Source organism: Euprymna scolopes, chromosome 13 (assembly GCF_053919585.1).
Source record: "Euprymna scolopes isolate OS-2025 chromosome 13, ASM5391958v1, whole genome shotgun sequence".
Lineage (NCBI taxonomy): Eukaryota > Metazoa > Mollusca > Cephalopoda > Sepiida > Sepiolidae > Euprymna > Euprymna scolopes.
This window is the reverse complement of record NC_136494.1, coordinates 83619705-83643423: the sequence shown is the minus strand read 5'-3', so window position 1 is coordinate 83643423 and position 23719 is coordinate 83619705. Positions and strand designations below refer to the sequence as shown.

The 23719-nt window shown below is 32.2% G+C and overlaps 1 protein-coding gene across 1 annotated transcript in view; it reads left to right on the top strand.

Moving 5' to 3' along the window:
- The window catches only part of LOC145292291 (ADAM 17-like protease), an 872700-nt gene that overhangs the window by 431602 nt on the left and 417379 nt on the right, over window positions 1-23719 (top strand). Inside the window, exons 6-7 of the mRNA XM_080138617.1 lie at window positions 10916-10989; window positions 12114-12244. Coding sequence (XP_079994743.1) covers window positions 10916-10989; window positions 12114-12244 — 205 coding nt within the window. The remainder of the gene's footprint in view (window positions 1-10915; window positions 10990-12113; window positions 12245-23719) is intronic.

The window sequence follows — 23719 nt, the reverse complement described above, 5'->3', positions numbered from 1 at the left end:
ACATACAGAATACGGACCGTGCTGATATAATAACGTTATTTAGAAAGCCGTTCTTAATATGGGTAAGGTATGGTTTTTACTATTTACTTTCTTCTAAAAATTTAAAATAATTGTCAGTCATAAAGAACTTCTCTTCCACTAACCGAGAACAAAAGTGAAGTGCAGCATTAGAACAGATACTACACTTTAATCTTAGCCAAAAGACCAAGTAACCAAGGAGTTTTCTACCAGGCATTATCTATCAGGCATTACCACGACTTTTTCTGTTTATGGAGAGGGAGGCAGTAAACGAGGTTGCTGAAATGCTACATCAAAACAGATACTACACTTTGATCGTAAAAAATATCAAGTAAGCGTAATATAGTTTCATACCAGGTATTATCTCCTCCATAAAAATATAAAATAACCAACACCGAATATATTTTTAGAGTGGGAGGAGAGGAATATGGAGTAAGTCCCGGAAATGGCTGAACCAGTTTACGAACTAAAAAAATACTTTATTTCATATATATATTTTAAAGAAAGTGCGAAGGGATGCGAAGTCAGGCCTGGAAACTGCTGAAGCAGTTTACGATCTCAAAATTATTTTATTTCACATATATTTTTAATGGTGAGGAGCGGGGAAGGGGGAATATGGTATCAGTCTAGGGAATTGCTGAAACCGTTTACGATCTCAAAATTACTTTTTCATATCTATTTTTAAGAGAGGTGGGGTGCTATGGAATCAGTCCCGGAAATGGTTGAAGAACTTTACGATCTCATGACATACGGAATACGGACCATACTGAAATAATAGGGTTATTATTTAGAAACATGATCCGGGTTCAATTCTCGTCGAGTCATCGTAAGCTGAGTCATAGCAAAGAGTTAAAAATGATAATAGACGCCTCCTTGTTAAAGAGTCAATATTATAAGGTGATGATCACAGGTAATTGGAGTAATCAAGATTAAGAAATAATGTTCTCTCCTATATCATGATGTAGCCGCTGATTCATTTACTTTTATTATATTACTAGACCACCCGTGACCCGTTGGGTCAGTACGTTATATTAGCTATGGAATTCATGTATGAGCGTGACACTTGTGGCATAAAGAAAATAGTTTTTTTTTACATAACAGAAGCATTTCTATGAAAGTATATTAAAATGAAAAAAGAATATAGATAGATTTCTATGAGTCGTTCTGTTTATTATAATTGTTATTTTTTTTTTTAAATTACAGTTACTGAATTATAAGTGGTTGGTCATACTTATAGGTAAATATGCACTGAACAGGTATCATAATCCTTATTATAGTTAAATTCAAATTTTGATATATCATCTTTTAAATGAAATTGTTAGTTGAAAGTACAGAATAATAAAAAAAACACTCTCCACATGTTAATAATGGCTTTTTAAATAGAAAATGAAAATAAAATGTAACTTTTTCATTTAATTTAAGCAAACATTCAGTACCCATTGTGTAAAGGAAAACACTATTTAATGTAATAGAAATGTGTGCATTTACCGATTCAGCTTTCCGTTTGGAAATGTAAGCAGACGACTTTAAAAAACATGGGAAGAAGAAAAAGAAATTTTTTTGTAATAACGCCCTCTAGTAAAAAGGTCTGCATTAGTTAAGGGGGATAACTCTATCCAGTTTTACATCGCTCCCTTTTTCTCTCTCTCACACATACACGTAACTATTTCTCGCGTACGTAACGAAAACAGAGGGAGTAGGAGTGTTGAAATCTATTAGAGGGAAAGTGAGAGGTGTTTTCTTTCCATAAATTGTATAGGGTAATATTTCATATTATTAATAGATTCATAGATAAATAGATTTTATAATATATATTATAATTATCTATGAATCTATGTATTATTTGTATATATAAATAACTATTTGATCAAATTAAATGAAATTGTTTGTATTAAAAGCGATATAAAAATTCCGGAATTGGAATAACGGATTGAAGACGTTGCTATTTACGCATGCGCAACCGGATGTTGAAAACCGGAAATCTGATTGCAAACATACAAGATCCATAGAGTTTTAGTATTATATAGATTTGCTTATATCATGTTTATTTATGACTTATTCTATTATTTAAATAACAAATTAATAAAAAAAATAGACCAACAGTAATTTTTGGATACTTTTTTTTTTTTTTAGTAAAATACAATTGCAAAAGTCTTTAAACATCTAAGAAGCTATGTCTCTTATGCTATCAATCAAAATATCATCAACAATTCTTAGGTGATTTCCTCAGCATCTACAAACTCCACTCGTCACAGTCGGGGTTAACAACCTTTGCAATTTTCCTCACATCTGTGATATACATGTATCGGTCTTATCAGAAACCTTGGTCTAAGTAAAAACTGATCTGGACGACATTCCAATCATTGTGATTGAGAAGTTGCTCCGATTCTAACAAACTTATACAGTTGTTGCTTAAAAGAGAAATGATGTACTTTCTCCTCCTTGCAACCTTTGTCTCTGCTCTATTATTTTCATAGCAAGTGTTCAACTGAATTCTCAATCTATTATCCCTCTGCTAAACATTCACAACACGTATTCGCCTAGCTACGATCAATGTCAACTTGCTTACTCTGTATCTAGGACTAAATTTAAAATCGAATTCCATGACTAAAGTTTCTTTTCCTAGAACTGTCTGCTTGTGGAACTTTATAGCGCAGGACTGCTATCCATCTGATTACAGTATGGTCGCTTTCAAGTTGTAAACAAGTTCTTATTGAGCTGTCCTCTTAATCAAATTCTACCCAATTTCCACAACTACCAATCATTAAACTGTTGTTTCACTGACCATCTGACATTCGACCCTTCTCTCCAAGTGTCCTTTAGGGCTTGATAAGTGCTTACTCATGTAAAAAAAAAAAATTTTTTTTAAATTGGGAAATCTTATTGGTTTACTTTTTTTTTTTTTTTTTTTAATAGTAGTGATCATTCCTCTGTGTTCCAGTTCAGATTGATTAGTCTCCTTAGTGTTATGAATAAGCTGTTTGAATCTGTAATAATCCAAAAAAGTTGTAAACTACCTCAGAAAAAAAAAAACAGGCAATTTAATTCATACCACGCAATACAGATTTTAACCTACAAGGTCAACTGCTGATGTGCTACACCTAATATCATATAGGACTAACGAAATCGCTTGCTGAGAATTTTGTTTTTAGAGCAATGGCTTTTGATATATCAAAATATTCACTCAGGTCTAGCATAAATCGTTTAACAAACACACTAGCTATGGAATATCTGGCAATGTCTTAAACATTGAATTTTTTTCTGATATCTATATATCTATAAAAGTGAAATTGTGTGTCTGTAACTTTCCCTATCAAACTACTCTTTCAATTTTCAGTCTACAGACTCGAGATTTGATTTGGGATATTGAGATTTGGGAAAATCTTTTTAATCGGTTTTCGACCAGAAATTTGGCTGTCAAGAGGTCAAAGTTCAACGATTTTACCTTTGAAAACTCAACCAAACTCCTCCGCAAATTTTGGGTCTAAACACTTGAAATTTTAGATGTAGGTTACTTGGACAAGGATCAAACTTTTTAATTCGATCTGAGCCCAAAACAATAAATATTAAGGGGTCAAAATTTTGTGTCAAATTAAAAATTTGACCTCTGCGGTCTCTACCAAATTACTCAGCCAATCTTTATTCTAAAGATTCGAAATTTTACATAAAATATATTCAGACGTAGAGCAATCTTCTAATCGGTTTTTGGTTGAAAATTTTGTTGCCAAGTTCAAAAGAGTTTACCTTTTATAGTCTCTAGCAAACTATTCAGCCACGTTTGGGTCTAAACACTTAAAATTTTACATAAAGGATATTCAGACATGCAGCAAGTTTTTTAATCGGTTCTTGAGCAAAAATTTGTCTGCAAAGAGGTCAAAGGTGAAAGTTGACCTTTGCAGACTACCAAACTCCTCTGCCAATTCTGGGTTTAAACACTTGAAATTTTAGATGTAGGTTTCCTAGACATGAGTCAAACTTTTTAATATATGCACATAAAGTTATGAACAGTACATAGGGCCCGACAAAGCCAGGCTGAATTGCTAGTGGTTTATAAAAGTAATTATTGATGGTCAGAGGTCGGAAACACATAGACAATGCTGGCATGTCACAAGGATCTATTGTGATGCCAACACTCTTCCTGATCTTCAATAATGATCTGCCAAATCATATTTTGAGATCACGTTTTACCATCTACACAGACGAAACAACTGTCTCTAACAGCATCTTAAAGAGCATTAGTAGTCAAGATCTTATGATTCTATTTCTTCAGTTCTATAACATTTCATGCATTGAGAAAAAGTGTCGCCTTTAAAACCAACCTTTTATTTTACCACCAATGCTAAGATCCTTATTTTGCTTCAGTTGAAATAAGTTTCTTGTTTTAATAGGCTATTAAGACTGGCTTTCACTTCAAACCTAAAATTGAAAAACATAGACAGTCTGTTGCTAAAATTGCTAGAAATATGGTTGGATCTTTCTACTCCTGCCTCCATAAAATACCTAACTTTTAGATGCAATCGTTTACATATATAAGAATCAAATACGCCCTACGATTGAATACTGTTGCCACATTTGGGAAGGTGCCGCAAGGAGCACTCTTTCATTGATGCAGTACAAAATCGATTACAAAAGCAAATAGGAAATGATCTCTTTTACTGACAGTCTCTTTCTCATAGAAGAGATGTTGTTAGTTTCTTTCTAATCTACTCTTATTTTCATGGAATGTATTTGTCTGAACTCCAATCTTTGGTTACTCCTTGTAAAACATTTGCAGTAAAAAAGGCTTTCCTTTCTCCATCTATGTACCTAACACCAGGTATTTTCTTTGCAAGGGTTTTCTCTTTGTCAACACATTACTGCAGTACTGCTTCTTGATCGGCTTCAAATCCAATGTTAACAAAACTGTATCCTACACTGTCTCAAAAGTAATCAACTGCAATTCATCAACATTTGTACTCCCACAGTGTTCCTTATCTTTCTGCTGATAATCATTCTTAATCGTTATCCTCCACTAGCTCTTGACCTTGATAAGTGATTACCCGATAGCAAAAATAAAAAATCAAAGCTGTTTATTTTGATCATTCTTTCTTTCACGATCAGTTGTGTGGCTAGGGTGAAGCACGTGAATGGCATGTTTAGATATTTAAAACTCGACACGAAATGACATTGGCCTATCAATTGTTGCATGTCTAACTTGGTGGTTTGACCTAACGCGAATATTCCCAATGCTAATATAAATATCTGAGATATTAATATTTGATGTAAAATTATGATAAATATTGGGAGCTCATGGGGTGTTCGTTGATCATTGGAAATTGATTTGCCATATTAAGTACAGATAGATTGAAGACCTTCCCATATTGTTCAGCAATTTTTCACTGTAATATCCAGGGCCGTGCTTAGCGCCCCGCAGACCCCGCAATTGCGGGGGGGGCGCAGACTCCCTGGGGGTGGGGCAAGACCCCGGGAAGCCGCAAGGCTATTTTGGGCTCTGCAGATCTATAGTAATGAAAAAAAATCGGATTAACTTGAAAATAAATATCATTTTGTAGAGTGAGTAGTTGTTTTCTAATAGATTAGATTTTCTATTTTCAATTTTTGTTAAAACTGTTTATTTTTTTCGACACTGCCCAAGTTTTCTTCCAACTGTATTTGTTGTTTCTTCCGTGTGCACAAACTTTTTCTGCAACTGAAAACCTGTTTTTTAATTCCATTCTGAAGGAATTTAAATCGAAAAGCTTTTTTTTTTTTTTTTTTTTTTTTTACATCAGACTTTAAGTACAAATTAACTTGAAAATGCGGTACTCCCGGGAAAAATGATGCACACATATTTTTTTTTTCAAATGAACTGCTCCTGTAAGGGCTAGATATGCACGCAAGGAAGATTTTAATTGATTTATTTAGTTACAAAAAACTTTTTTTTTAATGCACACCATTATACATTTTTAATTTATTTTCTTACTTTGGTTTATTTAATCAACTTTTTTTTTTAATTTTCGCACCATTTACAATTTTTAATTTACTTAAATTTAAAATAAAAGTAACTAACCGTTTTTGTTTTTTTCACAATAATTTACAAAATTTCTCAAACAAAATTTTACTCACTGAACAAAAGTAAAAAAAAAATACACTATAAGAAAATGAAATAAATTTACTTGAGTAAATGAACCAATGAGAATCTTTGCGCATACGTAACACTTGTTCTTTTAAAAAATATGCTGGTGTGCACACTATCATTTCCCCAGGATTACCGAAAATGCTTTTATCTGCTTCTTAATTAATATTCTCTTGGATAGTAAATAAACACTTCCCTAAAATCCTGTTAAGTGTTTGCTTTACATTATTTGTTATATAACGGAGCTCCATTTTTACTATTAATAAAAAGTGAAATTATCTTTATTTGAATCGATAAATATATTAAACTTTCTGACACTCCATCTCCATTTTTGAATAAACTGCTAAATTCTTATTCTGGACAGTATGGCAAACTTTCTGTGGCAAAATAGTTTGGAAATTTGGGTTTAAATTTGTTGAAAATTTCTTTAAAAACCTTGTAGGAGGTTGAGAGCCAAAACACTCTGAAATGGCTATAAAAATAGTCGATAAATACCAAAAAGTAGCCAAAAACTGTGAAAACGTTAACTTCAAAACACCAATTCTTCAATTTTTTTTAGTTTTTTTAATGGTTAAAGAATATCTCTTTTTTCAAGAGCATGTTATTTTGTTTAAAGTACCATTTTTATTGTGGTTCAATACGTTGAAGGCGGGGTGCGCAAGCTGAATTGTGTAGGTAGGGGGTGCAGAGCGAATTCTGCGGGGGGGGGGGGCGATGTTCCTAAGCACGGCACTGCTCATATCTTATGCTAACAGAATAATAATGTTAGAATACTGTTTTAGTTTAAGTTTGTGTCGAGCATAGGCTGGGATGGTTCTAATGATAGCAAAAGATGGTTATATAGTTCAGCATCATTTTTACTATTTTTGTATTCAGAAAAAAGGATGGCATGAACCATGGTATTAATAATCCTAGTTTTAAATGTATCTCCTTCTTCCAGAATGAATAAGGGTTTGTGATTAGTCAGCAACTCGCTTAATGTGTCTAATCTGTTTCAAGTAAAGCCAGAAACAGAATGATGAGAGCTTTCCTCACTTTTCGCTCATGATGTCAAAGTATGCAACCACTCAATAAACAACGTTTATTTATATATTATAGAATAAGGTCTATGATATTTAGAATTCTCTAATTGTTACAGGATATTTATAGCAAATTGATATTGTTGAAGTCTGGAGTAATCAATGTACAAAATTTATGCAAATCATACCTTATTCGTTCTACCAGGATCTTAGTCCCATTGTGGCACACACCTCGCTCATGTAGACATTTGTTAGGCTTAAGCCAGATGAAAACAAATTAAATATTTTTCTCCCTTTTTACAAGTATCTGTTAAGATGTATTGCTACTTGGATGTGAGGGGCTACTAATTGGAGCAGGTCTACAGAGGATTATGCCAGGAGTTGAGCCACAAAATGTATGTTTGAATAACCTTTAAATTACAGTCAGAAAAGCAGAAAATTGGGAGGGAATTCCAAAGTCCGGCAGTCCAGGGGAAGAAAACAAAGATTATTTTTACATTCAATATATATATATATATATATATATATATATATATAATGTGTGTGTGAAAATATCTGTGTGTGTCTGTGTACATTTCCCTACCAAATAACTCTGTCAGTTTTCGCTCTAGAGACTCGAGATTTGAGATAAAGAGTATAGAGATTTGGAAAAATCTTTTTAATTTTTAAAATTTGGCTGTCAAGGGGTCAAAGTTCAAGGATTTGACCTTTGAATACTGTACTAAACTCTTCCGCCAATTTTAGGTCTAAACACTTGAAATTTTAAATGTAGGTTACTTGAACATGGATTAAACTTTATAATTTGATTTGAGTCCCGAAAAATAAGTTAAGGGATCAGAATTGGGATCAAAGTTAAAAAAAATTGACCTCTGTGGTCTCTACCAAATTACTCAGCCAATTTCTGGTTTAAACATTTGAAATTTATACATAACTGGTATTCAATCATGCGGAAAGCATTTTAATCAGTTTTGGGGCGAAAATTTGGCTGCCCAAAGGTCAAAGTTGAAAAAGTTGACCTTTGCAGATTCTACCAAATTCTTCTGCCAATTTTTTGTCTAAAGTCTTAAAATTTTAGATGTAGGTAACTTGGACATGGGTAAAACTTTTATTTTGATTGGAGACCAAAATAATAAAAATGTTAAGGGGTCAAAAATGGGGTAAAAGTTAAAAAAATAAATTGACCTTTGCGGTTTCTACAAAATAACTCCGACAAATTTTGGTCTAAACATTTGAAATCTTACCTAAAGTGTATTCACACATAGGACAAGCTATGAACAGTACATAGGGCCCGAGCAAGGCCAGGCTGAACTGCTAGTGTGTATATAATTTAAAGGGGATTAGAACAGTAGTCTAAAGAGCAGAGTATATTTTCATGTGATAGTAAAATCACTAATGTAATTAAAATACAATAACAGTGCTCGTTGTAATGCATATATATAATAAGCTCAATAGGCATATATCCCAGGGCTATTTTAATATTTAGTAAGATGATTGATAATTTATAATTAAAATTAAAAATCGGTGTCATAAGAAGAAACACAACAAAGCTAATAAATTGTACGATCGTTTCAGAAACGATGTTTTTATTGAGATAAAATTATTGTCTATAACTTAATGTCTAACAGTTTTTTTTTTTGAAACAGTCTCCTCATCAGCAAAAATATTGGGTGCTTTTTTTTTTAATTTTGCTGATGAGGAGACTGTTTCAAAAAACTGTTAAAATTATTGTCCATGACTTAATGTCTAACAGTTTTTTTTTAAACAAAGTCTCCTCAAGAGAAATCGGTCTTAACTACTAGTATATATATATATATATATATATATATATATATATATATATATATATATATATATAAATCTCTAAAAATAGTTTTTGTTACTTTGGTTTTAATTTTTATCAAAACATTTATTTATCCAGCCTGTTGGAAAAAATGAATACAAACAAAATTAATATTGCCTATTTCATGTAATATAAATCAGTTTGATTTTGGTAGTCAAATTAGCCTCGTCGTAACGGAAAGTCTTTATTTTTGTTCATTTATTATTATTATGTTTAATCAATTTGAATATCTTTATTTTTTCATTTGTTTGAAATAATTTGTAATGTTTCACGAAATGCTGAATAAAAAAAATACCCTTTTTGTTCTTATGAATAATGCATATCCATCTATTAATATTTACATATTTGTATGCATAACTTACCAAATTCATCACTTTTGTTAATTGAAGTGTTTTGCTTTGTTTTTTAATGAAAAATAAGCATAACATATTACTATCTTTAATTACTTCTTTGAGAAATAACTATAATGAAAGGGATACCCATATGGAATGACAACTCAGCATGCCGTGTTCGAATCTTGTCAACTCCATGATAAACTTTCACTATGGATGTTGGCAAAAATTCAGGTAGTTAGTATCTGGTACTGAAATAGAACCGGAGAACTACTGCCAGCAACAAAATCAAACAGAGTATTGTTTTACCAGCGGGGTTACAACTTATCAAAGTTCACAGGCTACTCAATGATAAAATTTAATGAGAATCTGGTAGACTGTGAGGGAACACTAATCATGGAACTTGAGGAACATTTAATTATTTAAGAGTACGGCTCAACAAGGAATTATTCACATTAGCTTTGAAAACAGCCATGTTATAGTCAGCTTGCAAATTGTTCTGCAGACGGACAGTTCTAGTAAAGCAACTTGGCCCATGGAACTTGTGTTTATATTAGTTTTAGACACGGATAGGGAGCAAGGAAAATTGTTTTCATAAAAAAATGCTGATAGAAAAAAAATATACTTTCGATTTTTTATTTATTTTTTTTATTGGATAATCGCTGCATCAACAAAACCATGAATTCACCGACTATACTACATCACTCCCTGAAAACATGCTAACTTGTAGGCCATGGGTAGCAGTCCGTGAGGTCATAGGGCAGATAGGAGGGTTGAGAGCCTGATCGAATTAATTGACTGGTTACGTCATTCCCTAGTCTCTATAAGTTCATACCAAACTGTATTATTTGATCTTATTTTTCCAAAACTCAAAACCTTACTTACATATTCTATGCTAGAAAGATGTGGCTGAAGGCCAATCATGTTGAGAACAAAGAAAATTACCAATGCCTGAGAATGTTTAGTGCTTTCTAAGAGTAATGCTTCGTTCTCATAATTCCCTTCTAAGAGTAATATTCCCATTTTCGCAGTGAAATTCTTTCTACATTCAACTTATTCTAATAGCAATATATTCTAGGTATATAAATAATTACCCTACCTATAGAATTTAGTTTGACAGTTGTCGGAGTCGATTCCCAACCTGAGTGTAGGTATTCCCAAAGGTTAATATTTTCAAGAAAGAATATCTTTCTGTGATTAATGTATTCTAAGAATATAAATAATTACCATATCTGTAGAATTTGATAACTTTATTCAGCATTAAATAATCCATAAATGGCTGAGAAGTCGGAAAACAAATAAAACCAAGCTAACCATTCTTTTGGAATTATCAACATCTTTATTTTTTAATGTAATAAAATGAAAATTGGTCTACATAGTGATGTGATTTTTTTTAAATCCAAGAAAAGCACTGTAAGCAAAAATAGTAAGACATAACTATTGTTGTTTTTTTTTCTTTGATATTTTGAAGTTAATGTGATCTATTATGACGTTATTCAGTTCACTGTCGGTAGAACACAAAAACTTGCAAATTGCACCATTTTAAAGGAAGTTTTTTTTTTTTTTTTTTTTTTTTTTTTTTACATTTCAGTGCCTTTACAAAATGTGGAAATGCAAAGGAAAATAAGATTGCCAGAGAAAAGATATTTCCTGAAATTGATTTAGGTAAGATATTTAATCAAAATGTTATTGGCATTGTGTGAGCTTACATATTTCCTGTGAGATTAATGAAATTAAAATATATTCATCTAATGTTGCTTTATTTGAATTCCATACATGTTGCAGATATCATCTTCGTGATTACAGATGATGTAGAATATTTAAAAATAGCGGAACCTGAGAAAATGTCATGGAATGAGAATTATTTAATCAACAAAGATGATATTTTTCAAGATAGTACAAAAAATTGTATTTTGGAACAGAAAACACAATAACACGCAGCAAATAGGAGTTTATTAAGATTTCTATGAAAATATTGTGTGCCATATTCTAAATAAAGAAATCACCGAAATGAAAATTAATAAGTACTAATAGAAAGTAATATCGTACTATGTAGTTCAATACAAATAATACAATCACATTTTAAGAGACAATCTTTAATTTACTCTTTCGGTCTTGGCAGACGATGTTCTTCTTTTACCCTGTTTCTTTCGACTATTCCCTTTTTCATGTGACACTTCACTTACATCTTTTTTCAGTGAAGAACCGCTGCATGTCGAAATTACTGAGAGTTCCTTTTTCGCACCATTAAACCAACGATCATATATTATGATATTCGAAAACACGGCTACATCAAGGTCACTTTCATATTTTTCTTCAGGGTTGTCAGATTGGCCCCTTTTAATGCCAAATTTTGCGAATTTGGTCTTTTTTGAAGAATTTTGGCATTCAAAAGTTGACTTTGGCTTTTCTCAAAGCGTAAGGTACAGATTAACTAAGGAAGGAACTAGCAGAATCTTATATATTAATTTATTAATCCAACAAGCAATTACTAGCTGGTTAGTTTTGTGATACGCTATTGAGACTTTACATTGTCTATTCACGTCTCTGAATCACTATATACTTTTTATCTTCATTTGTACAGCTATAGTGCCACATAATTTCTTTAAAAATCATGATCAGAATGCCAAATATTTTGTAAGAATTCAAGAAGCAAAGAAATATAAATCGCATATAAAAAAAAGCTTGTTCAAATGTAAAATTGCTATACAAAAGAAAGCACTAAATACAACCTTTGTCTATTTGGGTTTATGTTAATTATTAAATCTTTGTTCTTCGTGTTCTTTCAGCTGGTTCCAATCATCGAAGACGGCGGGAAGTGCCGACAGGCAAGACAGCATGCTCTTTACTGCTTGTTGCAGACTTTCGATTCCACCAAATCTTTGGTAATGGACAGCCTTTAAGAACAGCTAACTATATGGTCAGTTTCTTTTCCGGAATCTTTTCACCTATATTTATATTCATCAAATATTTACTAAATCACAGACTGGAACAAAATGGTCATGCCTCTGAATTCTGTGTAGGCTGTTTTCAATGCTGATTCAACAGAAAATTGTATGTATCCACTAGAAATGAAAAGAAAAATAACAATATGAAAGATTTCGATTCAACATGTAATACCTTTTTTTTTATGGGGATTTTTGTTGGCAATCAGTTTGTCAAGTTTAGATTTTTTTCCAATCAATAATAATAGTTGTAAAACGTAGCAGTCAAGTTTCAGTATAATTTATATGTGATTATAGCCCCAAGTATGCGACTTAAAATTTTGTTGGATTGACGCAAGAAATCTGAAGGTATTTAAAAAATGTGATTTTCATGCTTACGTTTTTGAAATATTATTTAGGTTTGTTCAGTTTAAGTTTGAAAAGATATTTTCTTTGGTCTGTCAAGCTGAAATTATAATTTTTCATTTACTTTTGTATGCCATGCTTCTAAATAGTATTTTCTTTTTTCTTTTTTTTTTTAAGTGTAAATTTTAAATAAGTTTATCGATTTGTTATGTTTAAGTTTGAAATAGTATTTCTTTGGTCCGACAAGCCTACGTTGGAAATAGCATTACTTTGGTTTGTCGTACTTAATTTTAAATTACATTTTCTGTTTTTCAAGCAGACTTTTCAATCGAATTTTCTTTGCCGTGCTTAAGTTTCCAATAGTATTTTTTGTTTTTAAAACGTAAGCTTTAAATAAGTTTATCGATTTGTTATGCTAAAGTTTGAAATAGTATTTTCGTTGATTTGTCAAACCTCATTTTAAATTGCATTTCCTTTGGTTTATCTGATGTGATTTCTCATGTGTGCATCTTGAGAATATTTGGTCTTATTGATTTTAAGAATTTCTTATGAACCGAATGGAAAGGAATCTTGAGTTGAAATGCATCATTTTTACTGCATTCTTTTCTGTGGAATATAAACTGTTGGCAGTTTAGCAAGTAACCTATTCTCTTCAATTTTACCCCCCCCCCGTTTAGAGTTTATTTTGTGTAATGATGGCTCATATGTCCACCTACATTGGATATTTCTTTCCAATAATCATCTGATCATGTTTATCTAGAATTTGCATTGTGGTAACAAGGTTTGGCTCACCATCGTATCTACATATATAATGTTTGGTATGTGTATATGTTTGTATATTATGTTTAGGGTTCATTTCTAAACTACTAAATGGGCCATTACTTATTTTAGAACACAGCTGCTCGACAGAAGAGGAGTAATGTGATCTATATTTAGTTTAATTTATGCAAAGGAGGCAACGAAAGGGTTATAAGTACTTCATGAAAATTTAACAATATGTATTAGACATCAATCAATATTCTTAAAATTAGTTTCTTTGGAGAATTTTAAAGCTTTCAGGGAGCATAATATAAGCATAACCACTTATTTAAAAATTGACATATTTCAGATTTGCATTAAATGTGATCTATAATTTAAAGATGCTAATTAACCAAGACTCACTGAATTTCAATTTCTTAAGACCTTATAAGCTGAAGCTTTAAACTTTTGACATTTATTATAATGAAAATCATGAAATGAATTTTGATCAAAATTATTACAAAGATTCTACACATAAGGTTTAGTAACAGTATTTTTGTTTTAATCTTTGTAACAGAACATAAAACTAATGCTGTACTTTTTGTGTTCAGAGAATTCATGTTACGCATCTTGAAACTGGAATTTTAGTTATTTATAATTTTCTCATGCAACATATATCTTCAACCATCACTGGGATGAAATTCTGAATATGAACAGTATTGGATATTTATATATAATTAATCCTCCTGACAAAGGAGTTAGTAATTCACTCTTGTGCATCTGTTAGTTTGTTTGCACTTTTCTCAATAACCATGCCTGTGATTTTTTAAAATATTTTGCATGGTAAAAGCAAATTTTTGCCAGAATGCATATTCCGGGATAACTCTGGTTGTCCCCCCCCCCCCGGAGCATTATAGGGGTAAAATTGCCCCAAAATCATTTGTCCGTTTATTTGTTTGCACTTTTCTCAATAATCATACCTTGAATTTTTTAAAAAATTTTGAACAAACATTAGTCATGGTGAAAGTAAATTTTTACTTCAACATGAACCATATTCTCTGTACCTCCGCCCTCTTGCTAAAGGTTTCTAGCCCTTCACTTTATAATTTTTTATTCTATTCAGAACCTTTCAAATCCAATTTTACAATTACAGGCATAACTTGGCTCACTGCAGTCAACACTCCCAACATACATGATCGACATGCCCAATGTCAAAGCCATCATTTCCTTCAATGACAAACTTACAGCATTTGGTCCAAGGATTCCACTCGCATGTGGCAAGTTTTCTTTTTGTCGATTCATCACAATCATAACATAAATGCCTTTTGCTGCCTTCAGTGTATCATGGCAATGTGCACCAAGGAAAACAGTCTCTTTGCATAACCTTGCATCGCACAAGGTATGTTTTACCTTCACAGCATTCACCTTCCTTGACATAGCAGTCCTCTTTTATATTTTCATCACTATCGAAATTCTCTTTCCACACTGATTCGCTTGTGGAGAGGGACCCCGCATGGTCGGCTTGTTTTATTCAAATTTACTTTAGCAATTTTCCCATATTAATCAATCAACATTATTTTTTTATTCAGATTGGGTTGCGTTACGTTTTATCTACTTTAAAAAATTCTTAAACTTGACAATAATATCTTTCTCAACCAATCAGATGCTCTCATTTCTCTGCCACCTTCCCATACTACTCTATCATCTAGACAGTGTCAAAGATCATAACTATGATGTCAACAAGTCTGAAACATTTGTTGTTTATATAAACAATGAACGGTTGTCTTAAACAAAGCTGCAAAAAATCGATTGAAATGAATTATTTAACAATGCAGATAGAAGAAACTATGTAATTATTTTCACAAAAAATATAAATAAAAAATAATTAATTCATGTGATTCTATATTGTTGATTAAAATATTAGCTGGATGCACAGGCATTGCACAAAGGGATAAATGAATACACTTGCTGCCAGTTCTGATTCCCTATATTACCATTTTTATTATTTAAATCCTATAATTTTAAATTCATAAACAATATTTATCCCAGCCACGATTAGGACCCCAACAATATTATTGCAAAAACCAACTAAAAAGTCACTTTGGATTCTAGTAAAATTTTACTTAAAAATGTTCTTCTTTGCATTATTTTTTGTAAGATCTTTTAAGCCGTGCACCCGTTGGACAGTAGAGGGCAGACAAGCAGTGTTACATTGTATGGTTCTTTTCAGTTGGTTGGCTCATTTTGTAGCAACTTTTGATCGCCTTGTTTTTAGATTGTTGTGTGTTTTCCACTAGAGCTAGAGTGCTTCTAAACTGAGAAAGAGTCTCAGAAGAGGAGATTGCCATATCAGTAGAACGAGGAGGGTATTCTCTTAAACAGTTGTAGTCTGGTTTCTTCTTGAAATATTGTTAAGGGTTCAATATGGCTGAGGAAGATTCAGTTTTCAGAAACACTTCGAAGCAAGCCAAATAAAAACGTTGCGGGTTCTTTTCAATTGAATCTTCAAACTGGAGAGATACATAGATAATACATTTATATTTGAGATAATAATGTACAAATTTTGGTGGTAGTAATTAGTATTATAAAAACATAGACTCCATAATGAGGAAATCAATTGTTTTCTAAGCCAATTTAATGTGTCCGGAATATAAAATCGCAGTCGAACCTCTTTCATGATTTCTTTTTAGATATGAAGTTAAATTTAACAACGAGCACACTTAGATCCTGTCCCATTCTAACAGTCTTTAAATATCTACTCCCTCATAAAAGTTAAAATTTTTTCACCCTGACATCTTTAGACAAGCTGCTACCTATCACACTAATACTCTCTGCGAGATTAAGTTAAAAAAATGACTGACACCTTTCCAACAAAGGCGGAATTCAAATCAAACTGATAGAAGAAATATTTGGTTAAACAAACCCTTCTCGCTCAATCTTAGGTTGAATATTGGTAGATATTTCCTCACTTTATTAGGTAAGCATTTTCCACCATCCAGCAGCCTCTATAAGTTGTTCAATAGGGAATCAAATCAGCTTATATTGCTAACCTTCTCTAATGTACTTAGTATCTTCCTAGTCTCAACTTATCAACACCCTACTTGTTCTTGTAGAAAGAGAGAAAGATGCTCTTTAAATTGGGATTACACAATGAATTCTGTTATATGAAACCAAAATTTCATCAAACACTTCTACCAAAACTAAAGACGTGTGCATTAATATCAACGCGAATTCCAAACAACACTATTATTCTCACACAGCTTCTTTTAAGCATACAAGTGCAATGCTACCAAAGATCTTAGCTCTTTTTTAGCTGTATAATGGAACATTCCAGAATATCAGCTGCTTTGCAACCCAGAATTCCAAGCAGTATAAACATTATAATACTGAAAAATTGGAAATGCTCAGAATTTGTCTCTATCAGAAAAGGTAATAACCTCTTCATAAGACTGACGTTCCTGTCTTTGTATGATTTCAGATGTTTTGTAACTCCAGTTTTTAAAGAAACAGGATCTATCACATACAGTGCATTTCAGTTCCTATCTTTCTCTGATATTATATCGCCATTCTGCTTTCTTAAAACACGCTTTAACACAACAAGATTTACACGCCACTCTTTCAAATCCTTGCGTGATTCTTTGATATTTTTCTCCAGAGTGATCGATCTTTCGATTGGGCTTCTCCCTTATTTATATTAATTTCAAGTAGTTTAAAGTTAATTTTCAGAGCATCCTTAAACCTTTTTCTTGGTTTGTTTTAGTTTTACGTCTATCTCGCTGTAAATCAGTTGCTTAGGGAGATTTTTGTTTGTCATCCTAACCTGTCAAGTCAAGCACATCTTACATTTACTTATTTAGAATCTGATACGTACCCTGTGGAACTCATTAAATCACCAACTCTGAACAAGGCTTCACATATCTCTGTCCCTATACTATGCCAGTGACGCTTTAATTTTTATCTTGGCATCCCTTATATTTATGAATATCTAATGAGTTGCCCTCTTCTCAATTGCTTCACTTAAAAGCAATCGTTATCCCTACACAAATCCTTTATACATTATACAAGTTGCAAAATCCCTAACCTGACCTAAAACTTTCTTTGTCTCATTTCGCACACTAACTCAACCTGTTCCAACCATTCAAATACTGTGATTAGGTGAGACGCCATGAATATTAAAAATCAGTCAAATGCTTTGCCTGCCATTTGCGTTTGATTATTTGTAAGCTGAGATAGCTTATTCTGTAGAGTTTGGAGAATTATGGATCACAACATCAGTATGGATTATGGATCACTGTTTCATTCCATAGGCAGGTTCATTTCTTGATGGAAGTTTACTCGTAAAGCATGTGTGAAAAACTGACTCCTTTCCTTTAGAATTTGGCCATGTATGTTCTGCAACTCTGGCCATTTCACACCTATTCTCTCGTCTTCCCCTCCGTAAAACACGCCACACCTCTTGTCTCTTCTACTTCTGAGAGCTTTTGCTTTTTGAACTTTGTTTGTTGCATTACTACTACTACAACAATTTCTTTGTCAGTTTTCTTCATTTTTATTTTAAGAGTCCTATTACACATCCATTGTATCATTATTGGATCCTTTCTCTAAACATGTCCTCAACTCTCGGTGGTCAGATTAACTTCCATACGTTATGACAGTCTAATAAACTCTCCTTTGGTTTACAGTGGCAATGCTCTAAACATACTCAATCTCTTGACTCTTAATTTGGAGGCAGGCCGTCTAGTCTACAAATTTGATTAACCAATGAAGAAGTCCCTATAGTTAGCAGTTACTCTCAAATGAAAATATAAAAGACAGTGTGGCCATGGAAAAAAAGATAGATTTGAACATCCGAATATCTTCAGTGATTTATGACGACCGTAAAATGATATAAGCTAACACTGAATCAAGATAAATGGAAGATTCAAAGAATGAAACTACGGAGCTCTATAATAAGCAAATGCAACATCAAGTCTGACCCAGAACGGTGAGCTGATTAATTAAGCTGTCAATTTCAAACAATCCAGTTTTACTATTTTAGGGTGAATGAAAAGTACTCTACCTCCAGATAATGACAAACGGTACACATATTACAGCCTTTAATTTTTTCGACATAGTACTCATCTAAATTAACACACTTCTGCTATCGGTGTTGAAGGGTTTTTATCCTCTTACTGTAAAACTATGAACCTTGGTTCACACAGCTTCCATAGTATCGTTTATGGTGAAGCACTATCTCGCCAGATCTTTCTTCATATTTGGAAGTCGATGGAAGTCCGAGCGTATTAAATCTCTTGTTCCCTTAATTTCTCTCTTAGTTCTCAGATTCCAAAAGTGATATTTATAGGAAAAGTGGAAGAATTTCTGTTTTCTGAGTCGGAATCTGTTTATCAAACTCTTATCGTCGGTCAGTATTTGAACTTGTATTTTTAGCCTCTTTACATCAAGTGGCTTCATGCCTTGTCTTGAGTAATTTCAATAAAATGTGCAAGGAAGACAAATCCCATAAACAGAGCTGACTTTATAACAAGAGGAAATATTCTAGAATCTTCTTCGAAATATATTTATTCACAATTGTTTAGAAACATCTATTTATGAAAATTTGACTTTTAGTTATGGAGGGTCATTATGACCTAGAATATTGTATGATTATCCAACTCTCCAGAACAAGAAATCTAACACCACTGATAATGGCATACATATATACTCTCATATATATAATATAAAGCTGAATGTGTGTGTGTATGTGTGTCTAGTCACGAATAGGCTCCTATATGGGTGACTATTTTAAAAAACTGATTACATATAATGATAGATGTATCAGACACAGGAATGGGTATGCTTAATCTGGCTGAACGGTGGTTCATTAAAATTGTGGGGTCTGCATTCGCGCCTAGTCCACAAAGTATGGAAATAAAAAAAAAATTAAAAATTAAAAAAAAAAACATTTACAAGTGTTTTTGATATAGATGTACATAAGAATAATTTGATAAGTATACTTTAACTGAAATAGGGATAGTATAATAAAATCGTGGGGTCTGCGTTCGCACCTGGCCTCCATAGAATGGAAATAGGGATAAACTTTAATAAAGACTTTTCATATCTATCTGCGTAAGTATACTTCGATTATTACGTTTCAGTTTAAAGAAATATGGTATAATAAAATTATAGGGGTGTTCGTTCGCACCTGACCTCCATAGAATGGAAATACGTCCCAAAGATTAACAAGTTTTTTTAATATAGATCCACAGAATATTGTGATAAGTGTTTCAGTGTGAACAGGTATGTTATAATAAATTATGGGGTTTATCTATTTTATTTTTACTTCCATCATATTTTGCTTGGGTTTTGATACCCCCAAACTCGAAGCTATCTCTTTACAACCCTTCTTCTTCATAACCTATCATACTTTCATAAATCAGGATCCATTTTCTGTAGGCTGTTTTTGAACCCAGTCAACGACGGGTACTTTTGTATATATATATATATATACACACTCTCATTTTCATAAAAAGAGGACGTAATTGAATGCTACATTCACGAATGTTTACCATCACGACTACAGAGGTGTGTCCGATACCCAGTTTTCTTAATTTTTAACTAATATTTTTATTTCAATAATCAGCAAAAATATTACAGGTGTTAAAACCTAAAGACTTGATGTTTCAGCATATAAGTATTTACAGAATATGAGAGCAACATTTTATTGGTTTATCTGTCTTGGTTGTACAGCTATTATTGTAATAGAGAAATGTAATTATCAAAGCAAAAAAAAAAAAAAGAAAACAATGGCTGCACCAATACAATCAGATTTTTCAGGTAAAAACTGAACCCTGTTAGCATCAAGCGAGCGTCGTTCCCTTCTCGCGTCAAGACTGAAGAATTCAAAGAGATTTTTATAAAGTAATTTTTGTATCTGATTGGTTCTTTCTTATCAGCCTTGTTTATAAATATAATCTAAAAATATCGGATACTTTATTTTGACCCCCACCATATCTCTATCTCTACTATTATATAAAAGGAATTCAGTCTGTACGTGAGTATATTCCTTAGAGTCGGAAATGGTTCGGCTGATTTAAAAAAAAAAATTGAACTCAAAAGTATTTGATTTGTATAGGAGTGTTCTTACATAAGCTTTGAATCGAAAAAAGTCTGATTGAAGGAAGTCCGGTTTTGACCAAAGTTAACTCTTTTATAGAACCTAACATGTCAAGTGCATTTTTAGAAATGGTATCACCACACAAGTAGAAAGCCCCAGCCTATAAAACCAACTGTAGATCCTTTCCGAAGATGAAGGCGTGTTCGAAATGAATGTTTCTGTTTAGAACATAATTGAATCCTGATACTTGACTTTTGCTTTTTTTAATATTAAGTGAAGCCATTATTTGCAGATAATTGTTTAAAATCGGCGCAATGTAGACTACAATGTATTGTGGACTAATTCACTGTGGGGAGGCGTGTGAAGCTTCCTTCCGGTACACTGTAGTGGTGCAGGGTGGGTCCTTAACTAGAGCAGGCAATTAATCGATTTGATTAAAAAAAAAAAAAAAGACGGGGCGATTTTCGCGATTTCGATGACAATAAAAATATGGGATGGTGGAAAATTTATTTTTCCTCATTCAATCCTGGACAACGTCGGGTTTCACTGCCAGCAATCAATAAAGGCAAGAGCAGTCCTAACTCAGAATGTCATCATTCAACCTATTATTAACAAATAATCTATTCATTCTATGTAATAATATAAGAAAATGTATCATCTATGTTGAATTGATTTCATCATTTTCAGATAAAATAACCACCTTAATGATGACAATTGAATCTCCATTAGCCCCTGATAATTTAAAGTATTAACAAATCCCATTTTATTGTATTCTAAAAGCTGCCATTATAATATCAGTTCATTATCTATCACTTGTAATTGAAGCAAGCAAATTTGAATACGAAATAGTTGCCTCTCTAAAACAATTGTGGTTGCCTGTGAACTTCTGTTTTTTAAACCTTATCTGAATCCAAACACGAACATGCAGCAGTGGAAAAAGCAGCTTTTATGATCGTAAGAAAATTGTCATTACTTGCTTGACTCATTTATGTTCAATTCAAAACGTTACTGGTTAATGTTCATAGTTTATGCCGGTTGGTTGCCGCATTTGAGGAGTTTATGTACGAGGGTGTATATACATATATTAGTGATGGGACGATTCCAAAATTTTTCCCTGTTACTGATCCAATTACTTTATTCCTGATTCCAATACAGTTACTGATTCTGATTCTTTATGAATATTTATAGAGTAGTTATATTTTCTAGATTACCGCAAAAAACATACTTTAAATGCGCAGATATTTTCTCAAATGTAAAAATACATTTATTATCTATATACTTTATCTATTCATGTATATTTTAGTCTTACTGGTTGTTTAAAATAAAATATTCATTATTTTAACATTACTCCAGAGGTGGAAGATTTTTTTAAACAAAATCAAATTAAAAAAAAAATAATTAAAAGAATTGTTATTGGCATCGGAAAATAGAAACAAAAAGTTCCGATTTTTCCGATTCTCAATTTCGATTAATCGTCCCATCGCTAATATATATATATATATATATACACACACACACACACACGTCTTGTATATTTATGTGTGTGAATTCATGTATCGTCTAGTGGTATAAAATGTTATTCTATTGTTGTATGTATGTATGTATGTAAAATGTTCATTGTGTATGCGTGGCCACTTCCTCACAAATACACGTAGTGAACAAACATGACACTTTTACAGGCAGTTTTTCTTACAATCAAACAATAACAGTATGTCTGCTTGTCTCAGACCAAAAGAATCATATACCTTATTTGTCCAAACCCTAAAAGAACGCCATAACAAGTTATATTTTACACGGATTTTATTCGCCTTATGGATTCCCTTGTCAGAGTTTGGTATGCTGAGTCTTTATACATTTTCACTCGTTCCCTTTTCTGCTTCCAACAGGGTCGTTTGCACGTCTGTTCACTAACGCATTTCTTGCCAACTCATTAGTTTGATCTCTGATAACTATTACGTCAGCGAAGCTGACCAAATCACGTGTCGTTCATGTAAACTAAAACCTTGTTTACTTAATTAACCAAATTCCAATCTATTTTAAAATTCCTAAATCGACTTTAATTTCTGCTTAAATTCCTCACTAAACATTACAAGCTGTAAATACGCATTTTCCAAAATCTAATTATTTTATTTTTGTAATAATAATCGACAAGGTTACCGGGCGTTTTTCGGTCAACATCTAATGATTTTACTTAAGATTTTCCCTGATCTTATCATTGCTATCCGTTATTTAGTCTCAGTCTTCCTTTTGATTCTAATTTCTCTTAGTCTTTTTCCAGATTTTTGGGGGGATTGTTTCTAGTACTCCTAAAATTACTTCGTGGTCCATGTTCTATTCAATTTTTTTTATTTTTTATTTTTTTTTAGTTTTGTGTATTTCCTTCGTTTTTCTGTGTCTGATCTTTACCCTATTGTGTGCTGGAACAGCAAACTCTACAATTGGGTATTTTCTTTCCTTGTTAACTCTGATGACGTCCGGTCTTCCTGCTTGGATAAGTTTGTTTTTACCTCCTTGTCGCAGTGGAGTATTATTAGTTATCATTTTCCAGTACTGTCTTTGGTTTATGTTTGCCCCATTTGTCTGCATGCTGCAAATGCTGTTATTTGTATAGTTCCCTGTATTATTATTTAGAATTATAACTATATAGATATAAATAAACATACATTATTTTATCATCTAATTTGCATTTATATTTGCAGTGTGTACTAATACACACATGTAAATTAAATCTCAACACTGAAGAAAAAATACAATATGAAATATTATAGTGCTTGTACGAACATAGTCCGAGAAAAATACCCATGTTGTTATGAGAGATGGGTGACTTATTTAGATAATTATAAATTGCGCTTAATTACAACAATAATGATAAATTTTCTTTTCAAACATAAGTCGAACCCAGAACCAAGATATGAGTAGCATGTATCTTTTGCTATTGAAGCATATATGAAACAGCCGTGGGAAATCAAACGTTGATAAACTCATATTTAATATAATAGATATGTAAAGTTGTCATGGATGATTCAGTCAGAAGGAATTCTTAGTTAATGAAAGTAAATATTCAGATAAAAGGTTGACAAGAAGGTTCTTGCAGAATTTTTAATTTTGACTTCAAATGATGTATTTTCAAATAAGTTTTTGTGCAACTTACTTAAGATACCATTTTACAAAGGCGTTTTTCGCTATATCTAATTGTTTGAATTACAATCGTTTTAAAACAATTGTTTTCTTTTCAGAACGTTGAAAACAAGATCAAAAGGACAAATTCGCA